Source organism: Patella vulgata, chromosome 3, assembly GCF_932274485.2.
Source record: "Patella vulgata chromosome 3, xgPatVulg1.2, whole genome shotgun sequence".
NCBI classification, from domain to species: Eukaryota; Metazoa; Mollusca; class Gastropoda; family Patellidae; genus Patella; species Patella vulgata.
The window spans coordinates 40,498,140-40,518,221 of record NC_065881.2 but is presented as its reverse complement, the minus strand read 5'-3'; the positions used below and the strand labels follow the sequence as shown (position 1 = coordinate 40,518,221).

The 20,082-nt window shown below is 34.6% G+C and overlaps 1 protein-coding gene across 1 annotated transcript; it reads right to left on the bottom strand.

The window, feature by feature from the left end:
* Positions 1–317: 317 nt before the first annotated feature.
* LOC126814534 (uncharacterized) lies at positions 318–20,061 on the bottom strand. The gene is made up of 5 exons (XM_050539739.2): positions 19,977–20,061; positions 12,506–12,652; positions 11,270–11,474; positions 8,441–9,259; positions 318–6,717 (listed from the first exon to the last, which is right to left on the bottom strand). The coding sequence occupies exons 2-5, from the start codon at positions 12,594–12,596 to the stop codon at positions 4,212–4,214; spliced, it is 3,621 nt and encodes a 1,206-aa protein (XP_050395696.1). The 5' UTR covers positions 12,597–12,652; positions 19,977–20,061; the 3' UTR covers positions 318–4,211.
* Between the last annotated feature and the right edge of the window lie 21 nt (positions 20,062–20,082).

Genomic DNA, 20,082 nt, shown 5'->3' with positions numbered 1-20,082 from the left:
GGGAAAAACAGTCCGGACGATCGTACGTTTATCCATCAAGATCTTCTTACAAATGTATGATCATGTTTTGAATAAACGGGCGACCGTCTGCACGGAGATTAAAAGTCAGACAACTCAAATAAAACCTGTTTTATAAATTTTTTAAAACCATTTAACTTACTACACCATTTAGACGTTTTTGTCTTTTGGTGTCAAAAGTAAAGAGGTTATAAGCCATAAAATTCTTCAGTAAAAAAGCATATGGATATAAATTGGCATATAAATTTCATTTCATTTACTTAAAAACTATTACTGGGCTTCAGATAAAGGTTTCTAAGTGCCATTCCAAGATAATGCTTTATTCACAAAATATACTTGGGTAGGACAACTCCTTCAATGATAACCATTATGACGATTATATACTCCTATAATAAGACTTCATCTAAAATGTACATTTAAACAATTTAAGGTGTCTAAAAGCTTTAAACACAAAACAAATCACAAGTTGACACTTTAAGACAAAAATGAACTGCATAAATAACTTCTCTTCAACACAGGTCCATTATAAATTTTAAGTTTACATTTTCTCAATAAAATGACATTCCTAATGTAAACTTCTGTGTTTTACTGGTTTGGGGGAGTATTTTGTTTTACCGATATCAAATTTTAAAAAGACAGTGTAATACGAATAAATGTACATCAACATAATTAAAACTAACTCTCATTTTATTCCGACATGAACACATGTTGGTTTACACTACATAATATCTAACTACTTCCTTATGGTTAATTTGTTCTATAGGTGGTCTTATTGAGCAACAGTGATTGACTAAAAACCATTATGGCCATAGGAAAACATCTTTTCATATTAGAAAATAGGGATCAGTCAGCAGAAGTTATTAAAAGATTTACTTTGTGTAAATATAAATGACAGGTTATGACATATCAGACCAAAAGACAGTATGGTCTAATTTTTAATTAAACTTTACATATAGACCTGGAGCCCAGGAGGTCAACCTAGCTGAAAAGTGTACCAATTTTTTCCAATATTTTATCAATGCATGTATATCTGATATCATCAGAATGTAAGTCTGCCGGTTTCCGGTGCTGGGTGTGGTATTCCACGCCCAAAATGCCATGCATCCCAACTAGGCTAGATTAGTTCAAAAGTGTACCACATGAAAATCGTACAGCAGTGTAACGTACATCTTCAGGTGTTACAAAAACACTCTAACAGAAATTTCTAGTGGTGGGTTACCCCTGACAGAGCTATGTAATTGTCATACATTTGTAGTGGTAGAGTATCCCTGACAGAGTTATCTAATTCCCAGTCCACAGCTAGGCTAGATTAGCTGAAATCTGTACCCCCTTAAACAGCTTTGGAGTTGTTCAGTACCATCACAGGACATTCATGATTCCTGTAGTGGTACTGAACAACTCCAAAGCTGTTTTAGGTGGTACAGATTTCAGCTAATCTAGCCTAGCTGTGGTCTGGAAATTAGAAAACTCATGTCATGGATACTCTACCACTACAAATGTCTGACAATTACATAGCTCTGTCAGGGGTAACCCATCACTATAAATGTCTGTTAGAGTGTTTTTGTAACACCTGCAGATGTACGGTACACTGCTGTAAGATTTTTATGTGGTACACTTTTGAGCTAATCTAGCCTAGTTGGGGGGCGTGGTATTTTGGGCGTGGAATACCACACCCATCACCGGAAACCCGGCAGACTTACATTCTGATGATACCAGATATACATGCATTGAGACCATATAGGAGAAAATTGGTACACTTTTCAGCTAGGTTAACGCCCTGGGCTCCCGCTCTAATACAGCTTCAATAAAATTTATATTGCACAAAATATTATATTTTTAATTATTTAAACAGATGAATGTAACACATAATTTTTATATTTTTTTACTTGGACCAAAATAATTTCAATTAAGTAGTCAGACTCTCTATATACAACAGCATTAAATTCATCAACCATTTATTCAAAATTTCATTCAGGCCTGAGATTTCTAAGGTAAACAATTCAATCAACTTTAAAGTAGCTAAACCTCTATGATTACGGAAATGAAATGTGGTTTAAGGTCCTATGTTTATGATGAGCACATGCCATTTTCTATGAAAGAAATTTGGCTAAAACAATGGCATTTCCACCTACTCTTAATCGATTTCTAAGCGTTCTTTTATGTACCATGAATGACCTCTGCTTTCTGTCTCATCCAAACAACTAGACACTTTTCCTACCTCTGTACGACTAAATTCTTGTTTTGAAATATCATGTTTTGAGTAGGTATGTTTACTAATCGTAGTTTCCTATTTCTAGTATTAGTGGTTCTTTGTCAAAACCAATATAACTTTCAGTTGTATCTCAGACTCAAAGAGATCTAGCCATTTTAAGAAAATTTAAGTTAATCTTACTGGGTAATTCCACTAATATACAAAACAATAGATGTATATATTAACTTCTTCACAGAACATATATTAATAATGAAATACCATTGGATTTCAAATTAATTGGATATAATATAAATCCATTATAAAATTCTTAGAATTAAATTACATTTATCATATATACCAGTAATATCAACCACTTTTAATATAAATGTGGGTCAATAACAATTGGCTGATCATGTTAACAATATTAATGACTAAAGCGTATTAAATATATTGTCAAACATAATGACTACTACAACATTCTATTCAAACTAAAAACTGGACTATTAAACTTGCTAGTGATTGTTATCCATAAAGTTGTGTTTATGTGATTTCAACAATAGTTATGACAACCTGATCATAGTATGGACTAGACATACAGATGAATAACTATTTCATTAATTATTCTATGCCTATATTTTAAGTTATTTCTTGTTCTTATATTCAGTTAATTGTACAAAATGAGTTTTTTAAGAAAGGCAACACAGGGGTTACACAAAACTTGCATATCAATAAAACACAATGTACATGCAGGTTGTTTTTCATTGTTGATGGTTGACCCAACATGTTCAACAAGATTATTGGATTAGTAAATTAGTAATTGTGTTTGTCTATATATTGTTTAGTTTTAATGTTTAGTTATTGTGAAACATGACTCTAATCAACAATACTTTAAATCTACATGTAAATTATCTGATACAAATTGTAAGTACCAGTGACATATACATGACATACTTTACACAAATATGGCAAATCATAACAGTATTGGTTAAAATAATTAAATCTATTATGAAAACTAATAAACAAATACATTTTCATAATATCAAAGTATTGCAAGATAATTACTTATTATAAATATATGATGAAAACTAACAAACAAATACATCTTCATAATATCAAGGTTTACAAGATAATTACTTCTGATACTTTGACTGCATTAGCAACTTTTGAGAGTTCTACATCCCTAACATAACAGAACACTTGTATGTGCATGGATTTTTAAATTTTATGCACCACAAATGCAGCCCTGTAACAGAATATAAGTCATATATTTGGAGAAAACATGAAAAATACAACAACATGTAACTGACACAACACGTGATTATAATTAGACTGGAGACATGTATATATCCTAAATCTTTCAAAAATAATTTTCCAACAAAGTTTATGATAAAGTTGGCTACTGCAGGCAAGGTATCCTGTATTTCATAATACCTTGACAACCATTATTCAGGTGCAAAAGAATCATATCACATCAACAAATAAAAGAAATATCTGTAAAATATACTTTACTTTAAGCCCAAAAATATCTCTCCATCTCAATCAACAGGCAATTGGATGTATATAAATGAAAACTAGAACAGAATCTACAAACACAACAAAATAATATCAATCTGGTTAAAACACAGATCCTATTTCGTTTCGTTTTTATAGTTCAAAATTTCGTTTTACTTGTCTTTACTACACTTGGATCTGGAAGACTTGTTATTTAACTCGTGTTCTGCTTGAAATGAGGGGTCAGTCAATCAAATGGTCTGTCGAATCGAGGGTTTGACCTTTTTTGACCGGAACTGTGGGTAATCCACTAGTAACATCAATGCTGATTGGTAAATCAAATGTCTGACGTCATAGGTCAAAAGTCAATATTTTGACCCCTGACGTGACCTATCGCTATAGCTTGTCAGATCTTCATGTAGTGTAGGCCATCGGAAATATAAAAAACCGAAACGAAATATAGATCTGTATTTTAATCAGATTGAAATAATATAAACTAAAAATAATAATGTTATCTTTGGGTTTCTAAAGATTTAGGTTGGTATACTGGTGCTTTAGACTTCTGTAGTGGGGGATTACCTAAAATTCTATCAGCCATTTTCTCAGCAATCATAATGGTAGGGCCATTAAGGTTACCACTAACTACACTCGGCATAACAGAGGCATCTACCACACGTAAATTTTCAACACCATAAACTCTACCTTCATTATCTACAACAGCCATCTTGTCGTCTTCAGACCCCATCTTACATGTACATGAAGGATGATAAGCTGAGTCAGCCATATTTCTCAAGAAATCATCAATTTCCTTGTCAGTGGTCATTGCAAACCCTGGTGCTAATTCACGTCCTCGAAATTCATCAAACGCCTTTTGATTGAAGATTTCTCTAGAGAGTCTCACGCCTTGCCTCAAGTCTACAATATCTTCTGGTTCAGAAAAATAATTGGCAGTTATGAGAGGATGCTCATGCGGATTATTTGATTTTAGTTTGATGTGTCCTCGACTGGCTGCTCTCAAGGTACCAGCATGTAACTGAAAGGCGTGACAGGGCCCCACCTTCCTTCCGTGATCGTTGACAGTAGATGGCAGGAAATGGAATTGGATATCTGGATGATCTATTCCTGGTTTACTGCGAATAAATCCCCCAGATTCTAAATGGCTAGTAGCACCATACCCTGTATTGCTAGTAAACCACTGTAATCCAATTCTTATCATGTTATGTGGAAATTTCCACTGTGCTGAATACAGTGTGTTCGGTTTAAGACATTCTTGTTGAACATAAACTTCTAAATGATCCTGTAGATTTTCTCCAACTCCAGGTAGGTGAGCAACAACAGGAATATCAAGATTTCTTAACTCATCAGCGTTTCCTATTCCCGAAAGCATCAGTAACTGGGGTGAATTGATAGAGCCACCACTTAATATAACTTCTTTCCTGGCATAAACTTGCTTAGTAATCCCTCCATGTTCATACTCTAGACCAACAGCTTTATGCTTGTCAAATATAATACGAGTGGTCAAGGCTTTGGTCTGTGTTTCTAAGTTAGGGCGATATAATACAGGTTTTAGGTAACCAGCTGCTGCACTCCATCTCTTTCCATCATGAACGGTCATATCCATCCAACCTACACCTTCTTGCTGGTAGCCATTCATGTCATCTGTAAAGGGGTAACCTGCCTGTTTTCCTGCTTCAATAAAAGCATGATGTAAAGGGTGGTTAGTTTTACCTCGAGAAACATGTAATGGACCATCACCTCCCCGATAATCATCTCCTCCTAGTTCGTGATTCTGTGCCTTTCTAAAATAAGGGAGACAATCAGCATAAGACCACCCTTTAGCACCTTCTGATTCCCACCTATTGTAATCGTGTGCATGTCCACGAATATACACCATGGCATTAAGAGATGATGATCCCCCCCATACTCTGCCTCTAGGCCAATACATGACGCGGTTATTCATGTGTTTTTCCGGTTGAGTGTGATAAAACCAGTTATATCTATCATCACACAGATTATACATTAATGCAGCTGGCATATCAATTTTCCAGGTGTTATCTTTTGGCCCGGCTTCTAGTAATAGAACTTTGTTATTGGGATTTTCCGTTAATCTGTTAGCTAGAACACAGCCAGCTGATCCTGCACCTAAAACAAGATAATCATATGTTGGTAGTTCTTCTAGTGCTTTTTTGGCACGCACTCTGGATGGAATGCTACCACTATTACTAGAATAATGCCTCCGTTGACTAAAGAAAAAATCTTTTATTCTGTTAGAGAGTGTATGATATGTCCGAGTACCTAATTTTTGTGTTGAATCAAGATTAACTGTACTCACTACTGTTTTTTTGTCTGTATCATTAGGTTTTGTAAGTTCTTCTATCACTATGTCTCCTACACAGTATTTTAACACATGACTTACACTTGGCAAAACATGATCAGCGTGTTTTTCTAGTTCACTTCGGGATCCGACTCCGGTTAATACACCTATTTTTGATTTAACTTTAGCCTTCTCACCCATAAACAAATCTTCTACAGTATCACCAACTACTACCACTTTTGAAGGATCCACTTTTAGTTCTTCACAAATAAGATGAGTATTGTGTGCAGACGGTTTAGGTTCGCTTAAAGGATCATCGCCACAAACCATCATGTCAACATACTTCATGATGTCTAGAGTCATTAAATCTTTAAGCGCATTATCTCGATTTTCACCTGTACAAATGGCGACCTTCACTCCTGATTTCTTTAAATTCCTAAAAAGAGTCTTCAGATCTCCACCAACGGACTTGGGATCCGACTTCAATGTGTCTTCACAATCATTCCAAACCTGGTTTACCAACATAATGGCATCTTCATAGTAAAATCCTTCATTCAATAAGATCTGCACAATCGCTGCTTTTATCTTTGGACCTGCTCCTTCAACAGCCAGCAAACCTTGTTTTACTTGGAGAGAATCTTGACATACATCTAGAGTACTGTAAACTTTTTCTGCTAATTCTAACCCTGTTGCTTCATTCAATCTAAAATACATAGTGATAGGTATATGATTAGTATAACAAAATAAAATAACATGTTTGTTGCAACAGTCACTTACCAGGATTTTAATGGTATTGTTACAAGGGTAACAGCAGATTGTTTTCCTACAATAACACACCAAAATTTTGCTGATTTCTACATGAATATGGCTTGTGTATGTCCTAAAAGCATATCTTTTGATGTTTGGCTAGTATGTTTTTGTCTGTATACAAATATGTTTCTGAAGCCAAAAGAGTCAGAACATCATTACTCTTTCTGAAATTAATCACACCAATAGATATTAGATAAGATGTAATGTTGCTATTTCTTTTCTGTACATAAAGGCATAACTAGTCTATAGTAATCTTAAGTTAAAATTAACAAGCCAACAGTGAGGCTGATGTCCCCCGCCGAAATCCCAATATAAATAGATGACACACATTAATCACACATTTATCTTTTTCAAAAATATCGAGCAATCAAACTGGTTATCTATACATGTACTTAGTCTAAGCATAAAATGTTCACTATTGAACTTAGTCAAGGTTTTGAAGTACCTGGTAGTGAAACTATACACTAAGTTTCATCACTCTTTATCAGTTACAATCAAAGTTATCTTGTCAAAAGTATTGACCAATGAAATTGCTTAGCTCTACTTAGCTTTAGCGGGAAATGTTATTCATATAACTCAGTCAAGACATTTCATCTAATGAACATCTATATCAAGTTTAAACATTCTACCTCAATTAAAAGCAGAGTTGTTATGTTCGAAAGTCTTGAATAATCAAATTGATTATTGCTACTTAGCCTAAGCAGAAAATTCTCATCATCAAACTTAGTCAAGGTATTGATATAATGAATTCATACTTGTAGTTTTATCGCTCTCACTCAATTAGAAACAAAGTTATTGTATTCCAAAGTCTCAACCAATCAAATTGCTCCAAGGATCATTAATACATGTGTGTAACTGACTGATGCCTAATTGTCGAGTAATTGGCAGCATTTCATTCAAACAAATCCACCCAATCAGGAGCCACTGGCTGGGGAGAAGCTAAGGAACCGAATTCAGACTGCTTAGTTGCCAACATGATTCCCCAGAGAGAAACGAACGGTAAATATCTCTCTGGGTTCCGAGATTGCAGATAATGCAGTAAGTTTCATCACTCTCACTCTATTAAAATCTAAGATATAGTGTTTCATATCTTGACCAACAGAACTGCTTTTCTCTGCTTAAGCTAAGCAGAAAATGCCCATAATTGACATTAGTCAAGGTATTGGCTATTGATTTAGTTAATCTATACACCAAGTTTCATCACTCTCACTCAAGACAATCACCTAATAAATACTAACATCTACCGTACATTAAGTTTGAACATTCTTCCTCAATTAGAAGCAGACTTATAATGTTCCAAATAGTGTTGCAGATAGACAAATGGACAAACCCCTTTTGATAGTTCTCTGCTTTGTCCCCCTGGTGGGGACAAAAAGTTTTAACAACTGTCAAAGACTGCATTGTAACTAATGATTTCTTTTCGTTATAGGAGACCTACAAATTATATATTCAGAACAGCTGTTACTCAAACGCCTCATGTCAACTGAATTATTCATCAGACTTCAGGTGACTTTATAAATAGATCCCTTGGGTGTGATAGAAAGAAAAACATGGAAGAGAAAAATGATCTTAATCAGATTTCAAAGAGCTAATTTAACACATTAAACCAAACTCACCTTTCACCAAGTTTTTCAGTCCATTTACCATATCTGGTATGGGGACATATTAGAGTACCATGAAGATCTAAAATAACAAGTTCTGCTGTCCTCAAATCTTTAATACGTCTCATATCGGCATCTTCAGTGCAATATGGCTCTACCAGGACCCTGTCATCAGTAGAATAGGCGTAATACTCCCGCCATGAACTATGGGGTAATATCAAAGGCAATATATCCTTCACATCTTTAACAATGTGATCTGCATCTTCCTTGAGTTCATCTGTTCCTCCTATTCCACTCAAAACTCCTATACTTAAACCTAACTTAGCTGATCGACCCATGCCAACATCGGCTTGAGTATCACCCACCATTACAGCTCGATTGGGATTAATATCTAATTGATCACAAATCTTTAAGGCGTTGTACGGAGAGGGTTTAGGTTCAGTATTTGGATCATCTCCACACACGATCATATCAATGTATTTAGTTAATCCAAGAGTAGCTAATGTCAACTCTGTACCTTTTCTCGAATCTGAGGTACAGACCGCAACTTTGATATCGTTGCTTTTTAGGATTTTAAAAAGAGTCTGTAAATCAGTGATGCCCTTTACTACTTCTGGATTGTCGACATCTCCTTCTTGCCAGGATTCTTTGATTACCTCCCACGATCGCTGCTCTGTTAAACCCTCAGATACTAATAATTGCACTAGTTCTTTTTGAACCATAAAACTTGTAGCTTCCGCCAATAACCCTGGATAAATACGTTGGGCGGTTGTACAATATCCAAGTTTGTCAAATATTTTCAGTTCTATATCTAATTCACTGGCTTTGGCAATACTACAAAGAAATAAAGTTTATAACTTAGTGAGATTGCTGATTTGGGCCAACGGAAGAACTCTATCATTTATATTCAAATTCATGAGAACTTGTGAACGCAATTAAGTTGTTCAATGGAGCATGAAGACGAACCTAATTGTTTTTTAAAGGAAAGACATCTTAAAAAAAAGATATCTTTCTGTTTACATTTTGAACGTAACCATGTTGCTGTTAAAATACTTAAATACCGGAGAAAATGCTCATCATCAAACTTACAATTTATTTTAATATAGTCAATGGCTTTCTTTGAAAATCGTGGGACAAAAAATGGACATCTACATCAAGTTTGAGCATTTAGAAGCAGAGTTATTGTGTATGAGAGTCTTGACTAGTCAAATTGTTTATCTCTGTTTAACCTGAGGGAAAAATGATCTACATCAAACTCAGTCAAAACATTTTCCCCAATGAACATCTACACTAAGTTTGAACATATTACTCCAATTGAAAGCAGGGTCATTGTGACCAAAACAGTGTGACAGACCATCCCTATCATCCCCTGCTTTCTTTGTAAAATGTATGGATTATTGAAAGCTCTGTTGTACATGCTAACAAAAAAAAGAATGTGATGACAAACTGGGATGATAATTCATGATCACAATAAAATGCGAATAAAAACAAAATGCAAATGGGGGGAAAACCTTGAATATGGAAAGAATTCAATACATCATCATATTATCATAGTAATAAAATTATTAACAGGTGATAATGAAATGATGCATTATATGAACAGCTGTATACATTGTGAAGCAGACCTGAACTCCTGGAGTAATGGTGATGTGTTTACTATAGTAATGTACATGTAAGTAACCGTAACATAGTTTGAAGTAATGGACACGTAATGAGTACTGGAACTGTTAAAAGGTAATGATAATGGAAACATAATTGATAACACTCAATTACAGTTCAATTACTTTTATATTGCAAATATCAATATTTACAATATTTAAGACAAGCCGCAACTATTACTATTAGCATCAATGCCTTAAATCATGTATATCTAACACAATTCCATCCAATACATTAAATTTATTTTTGCAAAATTGAAATAATAGAGAGGTTTCGCAACTTTACATTTACACTTACATTTAGACGGTAAAACGTCATCGGTTTTTGTGACGTATGACGTAAAGCGCACGTCATTAAAGTGTAGCAGACGGATAGCAGCCTCCATAAATGTAAGTTCACAACACTTAGCTAAACCTTGTTTAATTTCTATGATCAAGTCCATAATTGTTCTCTGAATCGTGGTTTTCACGAACTACATCCACAGAGAAGACCTTCTCCTAGACAAAAAGGAAGAGGCCGAGACAAAACATGACTGCCCATGACTCGTCTATGGTGCTATGTAGGCCTATCGATATCATGGACCTGGCCTAGTCTGTGGCTACCTTGGGAAGACTTGGTTATCCTTCACACTCTTTTTTTGCAGTGGAAGAAACCGAAGAACTTGGAGAAAACCCACTATGTTGGGGAGGAGACCCTAAATTTAGTACATCCTTGCCTCGTATAACTACAAGCTTAGGAAACCACCACGTCACTTGACCCGATGACAGACATTATTTATACCCAGTCTTACTTAGTTAGGATAACCTTAAAATTTCGTCAGCGTCCATGTTCTCGTGCCTATCGTCTGTCGCCACCTACTAAACTAAGTGTAACTGTAAGTGTGAATTTAGCGAAACGTCATAATGTACAGTTACACTTACACTTATCTAAATGTAAGTGTAAGTGTAACTGTTAAGCTGCGAAACCTCTCTAGTAACCTGTTGAATTTACCTTTTGTGAAATTTTATTTGAATCCTTTGTTTGATTGAATTGTGTTCACATTCAAAATTAACTGAGGCGTCAGGGATATATAAAATAAAACCACATACTAAAATCCGATGAAGATTCCAATATAAAGCACATTTGGATGAATGGGCAGGGAGATAAATGTGTACAAAGATGGGAGGTAAAAGAGCAAGTTCTTACTTTTCTGCGACAATGTGAGCCCATGGTGCCCACATTGAATGGAAACAGATGAGAGTTCCATCTTTGTCAAATATAACCAACTGAGCTTTCTTTCGATCTTGTCCATGTGATGTCGATCTTATAGTTTCTTGTATGAATTCTCTGGGTTTTTCAGTTTTCTTGATCGTTGTTGCCTCATGTTGAATAAATTTCTGTGATGATAGAACTGTTAAAGATAAGAAAATAAGCTCATTATATCAGTCATATTTGATAATAGGTTTTTAAACTATAAAACCATACCTCTAAAACAGGCATACCTAAACAAAGATAGAATGTTTAGATTCATTTTAAAATTGTCTAGAAGGACACTATATGAGACAATATTATTATCATTATTAAAATATTAAACACCATTTTGTTCCAAACATTGCATAGTAAATGTTATCTATAAATAGTGTTTTATTTGATTATATTCCAATTACTCAATGCCATTCCAAGAATATATTATCATTATTGTTGCACATTCTGGGCTGGGGTAATGCTGATGGAATTGTAATAATTGCATGTACATTAAACAGAAAAGTAATGTAATTAATGTAATTAATTACATTTGCAATGTGATGGTCGAGCCATGCAAGGACTGAGTGCCCACATGTGCTTTTCAAAATATAACACACACATAAAACAAGTTATACAGCCAGATTACCATTATTGTAATATTATAGTGCTTCAAGCAAGGAGACTCGAAAAGGGGTGGTTGACACCTGAAATTGCAATCTCTGTCTTTTCTGGTAAATAATTTATGACTGAACTTGCTAATATAATGTTTTTATATGAAGACAAGTTAATTTTAGCTGTATACCAGGGATGCTAATAGATAATTAGAATGCAGAATACGTACTGTAGAATATATCTTTATGAGAAATACATACATTGCAGTATCTTTAGTGGACACAAAATTATTGTTAATAAAATCTACATACATATGCATTATGATTTATTGATTTAGTTAAATTATGGTCTAGCCTAGTAATAATAATCCGAACAAAAACAATAGTATTTCACATAAACAATGCCGTGTGAAACCTTAATATTGATCTTCATAGCAACAGTCATTTTCTGTATACAGTTCTGTCAGTTACAAATCCATATAGGTCAGTACATGTAGTAAGCATATACTATTAATTGGTCTAAATGTATGATTATATACATACATGTCCTATCATTAATGAATAGTCTAAACATCAAAAATCTTACCTGGTAAAAATCTTAAATAAGGTATTGATCTGCTTGTCGTTTTCCGACTTAGAAATGATGCACCATGCAACAATCCTCGAAAAGTCTTCATCTTGTTTCTTGACACTTACTCTGTATATGAAAATGTACTAAATGGACAGCTTCGACCTGTAAATATGTGATCAATAAACCAATCAATAATAGAAACATGTACTAAACACTAGATCATCTTACTTGTTGTTGACACATAAAATGCTGAGTGTAGATTAAAATGATAATGATATGTAATCTTTGGTATAACTGACCTTTTGGAAAAGCCTAATATGGTGATATACAAGGCCGACGGAAGCAATTCTTGATTTGGGGGGGGGGGGCTACCATCCTAGGACGTTAGGTGAGGGTCCAGGGGCCGAATAGGCCTTGGAAGCTCCTTGGGATCTAGAGACGCTTTCTGGCTAATGAAATTACTCAGCAATGTTTCTAAATACCTTACCATGCAAAAACATTCGATGGTGGCTTCCTGTGATGCTGAACTTCACAAATATATGTATAATAATTCCAAGGTTAGGGACACTCTAGAGGTCACAATTTTTATACGATTTTGATGAAACTGACAATGTATGTTTATAACCAAAAGATCTCGACAAGTTGAGCTTGTGGGCCCTCTAGACCTCACAGTTTTTATTTGATTGTCAAAACCGTTCAAATATATCACTGTTGCACCATAATTATGGCTGAGTTCAAATTTCGTGAAAATCGGACCCAAACTACCTGACAAAATGGCCACTACCCTTTAACGCATGTAATACCCAGGTTGTGGGCCAGAGGTTCTAATTTTCATCCAATTTTGATATAAATCTAAGGCCAGGGTTCCTTTCGATATTGGCACTATAGCTTTCTGCATTATGACCCCTAATTTACGAAATATTACGTTTTTAGCTTGTGGACCCTCTAGAGGTCACCATATTCATCTTATTTCCAAAACTGTTCAAATGTATCACTGTTACATCATAATTATGAATTTCCTGAAAATCGGACCGAAACTTTCAGTCAAATGGCCATGACCCTCCTTTACGCAAATAGTATAAAAGCATGTAATACCAAGGTTGTGGACCATCTAGAGGTCAGATGTTTTATCCGATTATGAACTTAAAATGAGCATCACTAGCTCTTGGATGAGTTCAATTTTGGTGCAGACGGGTAAAGTGAAAACAAAAATTAATATTTCATCTAGTTGGCAAAATAAAGTGCCCGAAATCTAGTAACACACTGATTTTACTTTTCTTTTAATTGAATACCACGAATTTGTACTGAATTGACTATAGATTGTCTGGAGTCATTCTATTTTGTGTGACATTTTTTGGCCATCGGTTATGTTTTGTGAATGCAGCTGCAACAGTCTGATTGGATGGTTGGAATTTGGGTCAGCATAGAGCGGGATTTCGGATGAAAAGCAACTGGAAACATTGAAGTTGCTTAATTCATGGGCTAGAAAAAAAAAAAAAAAATGCATTTACGGTGGTTGAATTTTCTAAATTTTCTTGAGGAGTGCGAGGCCCCCATACCCCGCGACGATTGGTTGTTTGGGATATGGGATTTAGGTAAGTATCTGTATTCACGGGATGGTCTAGCAGGAAAACATGTTTGCTCCAGATGAATTTTTAAACATTCATCGAGCTTGTACGCCTATGCATCACTGGATCATTTTATGTGTAGATTTATCTTGATAAAAGGACACCGGCGAAACGTGAAACACCCTTCATAAAAGGCTTCTGCTTATTAAAAAATTAAGTCATGCTCCAAATGTAGAAATGTGTGTGTCCTACTTGGTAAGCTCTGCTCCTTTGCCTCTCGCAGATGACCGAACCACCATCTGTAACCCGCAATTATTTTATGGGGGCAATTTAGGTTCTGCCTATTTATGGAGCCTGTACGCCTTTGCTCGCAACTGGGGATCTCTCAACCCAGGGGTCGGTATAGAGCATAATAGGTTTTTTTTCCTAAAGACAACGTTCTAGAAGTCTCACTTCTATGTTAAAATCAGCTCTTGTTGTATTTAACGGCATAATTACTTTCGTGCAATAACCCGAAGAAAAGAGTACTTGCAGCCAAATTAAGGCGGGGGCTGATATAACAGTTATTAAAACTGTATGAAAGTACCGGTATGTAGGGGACCCATGTTAGTTTCTAATATCAATGGTTGGCAACTATGTTTTATTGTGATATAAAAATTTTAATAAGTCCATGATTGTATCTTAGTTTCTAATACCCCGAGATTCAGCCATGTTGAGGTATTGCCTACAAAACATGTTCTAAAATCAGACAAAATAAATTAACCACATACCGGTATGTGTCCAATTGAAATAACATTTCAGATGCATTTATTAAATCAACACTTTGTTGGCATGGTTATTTACGAAAGCCCAGAAGGCTCATTCCAAATTCCAAATTCATGTCTTACTGGCAGGCTAATTCCATGCCAATGTTCCACACTTGAACAAAAATAAAATGATAAGGAGGAAGTGCAATGCATTTTTTTTTTTCAATATAATTATGTTGAAGTTATTTAAATTGGGTTGATATTTTATCTGTCTTACATTATCACCAAAATACGAGGCGCCGAAGTTATTGGTCATTTTTAAAAAAAATAGTTATGATTTAGCAGCCTAAATTTAATTTGCTTTGTTGTAATAAAAAAGGGGTAGAAAATGATGATAGTGGCATATTTGTATCATATAAACTAGTAATAAACCGTGCAGTGTATATAATTTCTTTGAGGGTAAGTTAAAGTATCTTTCAAACAGAAAATCTTAACAATAAATTATTGTCCCGTCTGTCACAGAATACACTGAAATGTTTGTGTATTAACAGAACTAGGTAATATTTAAAAGTTTAACAATAATAGCTATCTCCTTCTTTATATGGATTTCAAACATCCAAAGACAAGTATTCATCACTCATCATTTACTCCCAACTTCTTTATCATTTCAAATAAGTTTGCATTCTCTCTTGTCCAAATTTGTCCCGTCTGTCATGCATAAAAACTCACCCCTAAAAGTATATTTTTAAGATATTGCTCTCATCCTTGCCCCAGATATGATCCTTAATTTATGGGATACCTGACATCATTATAACAATGTAGTTTAAATTTTAATTGAGAATTTTTGTTTTGAATAAATCCTTTGAAAACTGGATGCAAATTAATGTTCCGTCTGTCACGGTCATGGTTTAGGGGATGACATCTAGAGATTGTTTTAATGAGTTAAGTTTCATATTTTATATGATATTATATGTTCTCTGCTAGGAAATACCATGTTTAAATTCCCTTCTATCCGTAGTATCATATGGGCTTGACATTTTACATGGTCACCTATTCTGTCCCATCTGTCACGCTGAAATTAGCCACCAATAAAATAGCAAATTGGCAGCCCCAGCCCCCTCAATTAAACAAATTAGAATTTAAATCAATTGTAATTTTACACAACTAATTAGTGCGAGTTTACCTATCTGATGCCTGGGCCGGATAAACACCCTTTCCAAATTACTAGATTTGAAATTCCAAATTCCAAATGCGAAATTCCAAATTCATGTCTTACCAATGAAATAGCAAATTGGCAGCCCCCTTCCATTAAACAAATTAGAATTTAAATAAATTGAAATTTTACACAGCTAATTAGTGCGAGTTTACCTATCTGATGCCTGGGCCGGATAAACACCCTTTCCAAATTACTAGATTCGAAATTCCAAATTCCAAATGCGAAATTCCAATTTTCAAATTCGACATAATCATGTGACACAATCATCATGGCAGCTAGGGTGTTTGGTACGACAAGAATTTGGAATTTCGCATTTGGAATATGGAACGAGCCTTCTGGGCTTTCGTATTTATTCCAGTTTATTAAAATCTTATCTCAATAAATATACAAGTGGTTGCCATGCAAGATACACCCACATTTAGAAAGGGATGGACAGAGAACCAGCTAAAAACAAAACAATTTTTCGTACAATACGTGGCCATAATCCAGGAAGTTATGGTCCAATACACGCAATTATCGAAAGAAAGACAAATATTTGGGATATAATCATATATTTTATGTTTCATTGTATCAGTTAAAAATTGTGACCTCTAGAGGGTCCAGAACATATACATTATTTGTGTACATGGAGCGGCCATTTTGTCGGGCAGTTTCTGTCTGATTTTCACTGAACTCCAACCCTGCTGGCAATATGGTGTAACGGTAATATATTTAAACAGTGTTTTAAATCGGATACAAATTGTGACCTCTAGAGGGTCCACAAACTAAAAACACAATTTTTTATACAATCAGGGGCCATAATCCAGGAAGTTAAGGTCCGATATGGGCGAATATTGAAAGGAACCGAGACCTTTGGGTAACAACCTTACATTTTAAGTTTCATCAAAATCGGATAACAAGAGATGGACAGAGAACAATCAGGGGCCATAATCCAAGATGCTACGGTCCGAGATAGAGAGAAAAATGGGGTTTAACGTCCACTCGACACAAACTAGGTCATTTTGGGACTTAGCAGTGGGAGGAAACCGGAGGAACCGGAGAAAACCCACGAGGTTGGACAGGCGACCCTACTCCTTGCCACGTACAACAGGGGATTCGAAACCACGCCAGTCGATTCAATGACAGACTTAATGATACAGCGCGCGCACGCTAACCATTCAGCCATCCAACCCCCCTGCTACGGTCCGACATGTGAAAATATCAAAAGGAACCAAGATCTTTAAGATATAAACATATATTTAAAGTTTCATCCAAACTGTACAAAAATCGCGACCTTTAGGGGGTCTACACAATAGAAACAGCCTTTCACACTATTTGCGTACCAGGACCGTCCATTTTATCAGGCAGTTTCCGTTCGATTTTCACTAAATTTTAACTCAACCATCTTCAGGGTGAAACAGTGTTAAATTTAAACTGTTTTTCAAATTGGATAAAAATTGTGACCTCTAGAGGGTTCACAAGCTAAAGAAACCAAGATCTTTTGAAGATACATGTAAACTTATATGTATTTCAAGTTTCATCAAAATCAGATAAAATTTGTAACCTACAGTGTCCACAATGTAGCAACACTGCACAACAAAACAATTTAGAAAGAACACAGTAAACCCAGCAAATAATAAGTTAACCTTTCAGGCTAAAGACAATATGTTAATTAATGCAAAACTATGATTATGAATACTATAATACTTAACTAAATATTATAAATCTAGTTTCAGGCTAAAGACAATATGTTAATTAATGCAAAACTATGATTATGAATATGAATACTATAATACTTAACTAAATATTATAAATCTAAACTCTAAGCCTACCTCGATATGAACCTATAATAAGAAATATTTTAAATAACATAACTATATGACGATTATGTGCCTGCACCTGCACATTGCAAGTTCATACATGACTGCAATATGTTGATCATACAGATTAACAGGAGTCATCCCAGATATATAGAGGATATTTGTCGTTTTAGAGTGAATAACATATTTTATTTCATCGAGAAGCAAGAAAACTTATAATACGTATTCTTGCTTAGAGATGAAATAAAATATGTTATTCACGACAAAACGACAAATGTTCTATTTATTTTATGATTTTACAATTATTTTAGGTAAAAACAGCATGGACTACTTTAGCCAGTGGAATAACACTTTTATTTCACTGATAAAACGCGGTATTCCACTACTGATCATAAAATAAATTTCTTTATTCTTCACATAAACTAAGAACATAAGCCAATTTGAAAAAATAAAGATAGCCATATGACACAATGCATGGCAATATGCCCACACTGCAGCTATATCTTAAAAACAATATAACATAACCATAGACTGTAAGCTTTCCCCCCCAAAAAAATTGGATGTTGACTAAATTTGAAAAGGATCCTTTACTTTATGCCTTCAAAAATTCTAATTTCTGTTGAGTTCACAACCTTTTCTAGACTATTAATATATCTCTGGACAAGAGATGGATCCATGTATGCATTTCCATACACTTTTTGGTATTTCTATGAGTAATCGCTGAAAAGTTTGGGGAATCCCATGTACCGTATATCATGTCATAACTGAGGATTTCTCTTTACACAGCATTGCCGAACTCATTTTAATAGTTCCCTGCTTTCTTTGAAAGGCGGGGGGCAATAAGCTTTCATATGAAATATGAAAGTTTAATGAAAACAGTCCGAGTTAATGAGGCCTCAAGATAAACTTTTTTCTCTGTAAATTAAATTACTGAATAGTTTTTTAAATTATTAAGAAATAAGTGTAAGTGGAGAAAACAAATTTCATATTTAATGTAAACGGGTACCGTACATAAAATAGTATGCAAAGGTATAAAATGATTAAAAAGTGACATTCTGCCAGGACCAGTTTGTATACATGTAGGCCTACATGTGCATCCGATGTACCATAATCAAAGCATGTGTGACGAAAAATATGATGGTTTTGAATAGTTTATTTACCTTTGTTACCATCTAATCTATCTAACTCAACTGACGTGCTTGTACTTTAAATTTATAATTTAAATACGTCAGTGATAAAAGAAACCTTATTGCAGTTATCTCTGTGTAACAATTTTGATAAGAAGTGACTGGTAATTTCCAAGTCAGACGATTGAATCCAGACTGTCCTTTATGTCTAGCTGTATAGGTGAAGGTCAGATGGCATATAATTGTCATTTGGCTTTTCTCTCTTTAAATAATCTGTTGGCCTATGTATGTGTCCCCTGTGGATCCTTGATTGGGTAAAAAGGTTATTATCATAATATTCCATCTTATCTATAACATTATTTTATTCTGTCATATCAATTATCAAAAACCCCATTAAAAGGACTCATAATCTCAATTTAATATCAAAATTAATCACAGCTTAGCTATAGATCATTAGATCTACACATCAATTCAATGACAGTCTTTTCAGAAGTTGTTCTATTCATATTAATTTAATAAATTAACGTGTGCATTCCATTGACATCTTTCGACTGGAATTGCAGAATACAATATCATGTGTGAAACATATTAGTGATACAAGCTAACACTGTAACAGTGAGACCGATGTCCCCCACCAAAATCCCAAAATAAATTGATGACACATATTAATTAATCCCACATGACATTGATTTTTTTCAAAAGTATCAAGCAATCAAACTATACACTAAGTTTCATCACTCTCTATTTATTATAATATTAATAAATAAAACGGTACTGTCTATATTACTAGTATTTGACTGTATAGCCTACTTAATACTAATAAAGTCTAATATCTATACCATTACTACTACTGACTGTAGGCCTACTACTACTACGAGCTACCCGGTATATAATATTATATAGTCACATAGTGTGAAATAGTGCATGTCGTGATGGCTATATGTTAATATACATTTAAAGGTAGCCAAATGACAGAATCGGGATGACACACATCCTTCTTTTGCGGGACTCTGCTGTTATTTATACTAACATGTTATCAGCTAATGACTATCAAACTGTTAAACGTGTCTGTTGCATATCATGCTCGAAACACATCGTCGGTCGGTGACTTACCGATACTTCCGTCTTTAGACTCG

Excerpts from the sequence above, each read along its gene's own strand:
- LOC126814534 (XM_050539739.2), bottom strand. The coding sequence starts at position 12,596 with ATGAAGACTTTTCGAGGATTGTTGCATGGTGCATCATTTCTAAGTCGG. Across the intron at positions 11,475-12,505 it reads TTATTTAAGATTTTTACCAG|TTCTATCATCACAGAAATTT; the intron begins GTAAGATTTTTG and ends TATCTTTAACAG. Across the intron at positions 6,718-8,440 it reads ACTGAAAAACTTGGTGAAAG|ATTGAATGAAGCAACAGGGT; the intron begins GTGAGTTTGGTT and ends TATGTATTTTAG.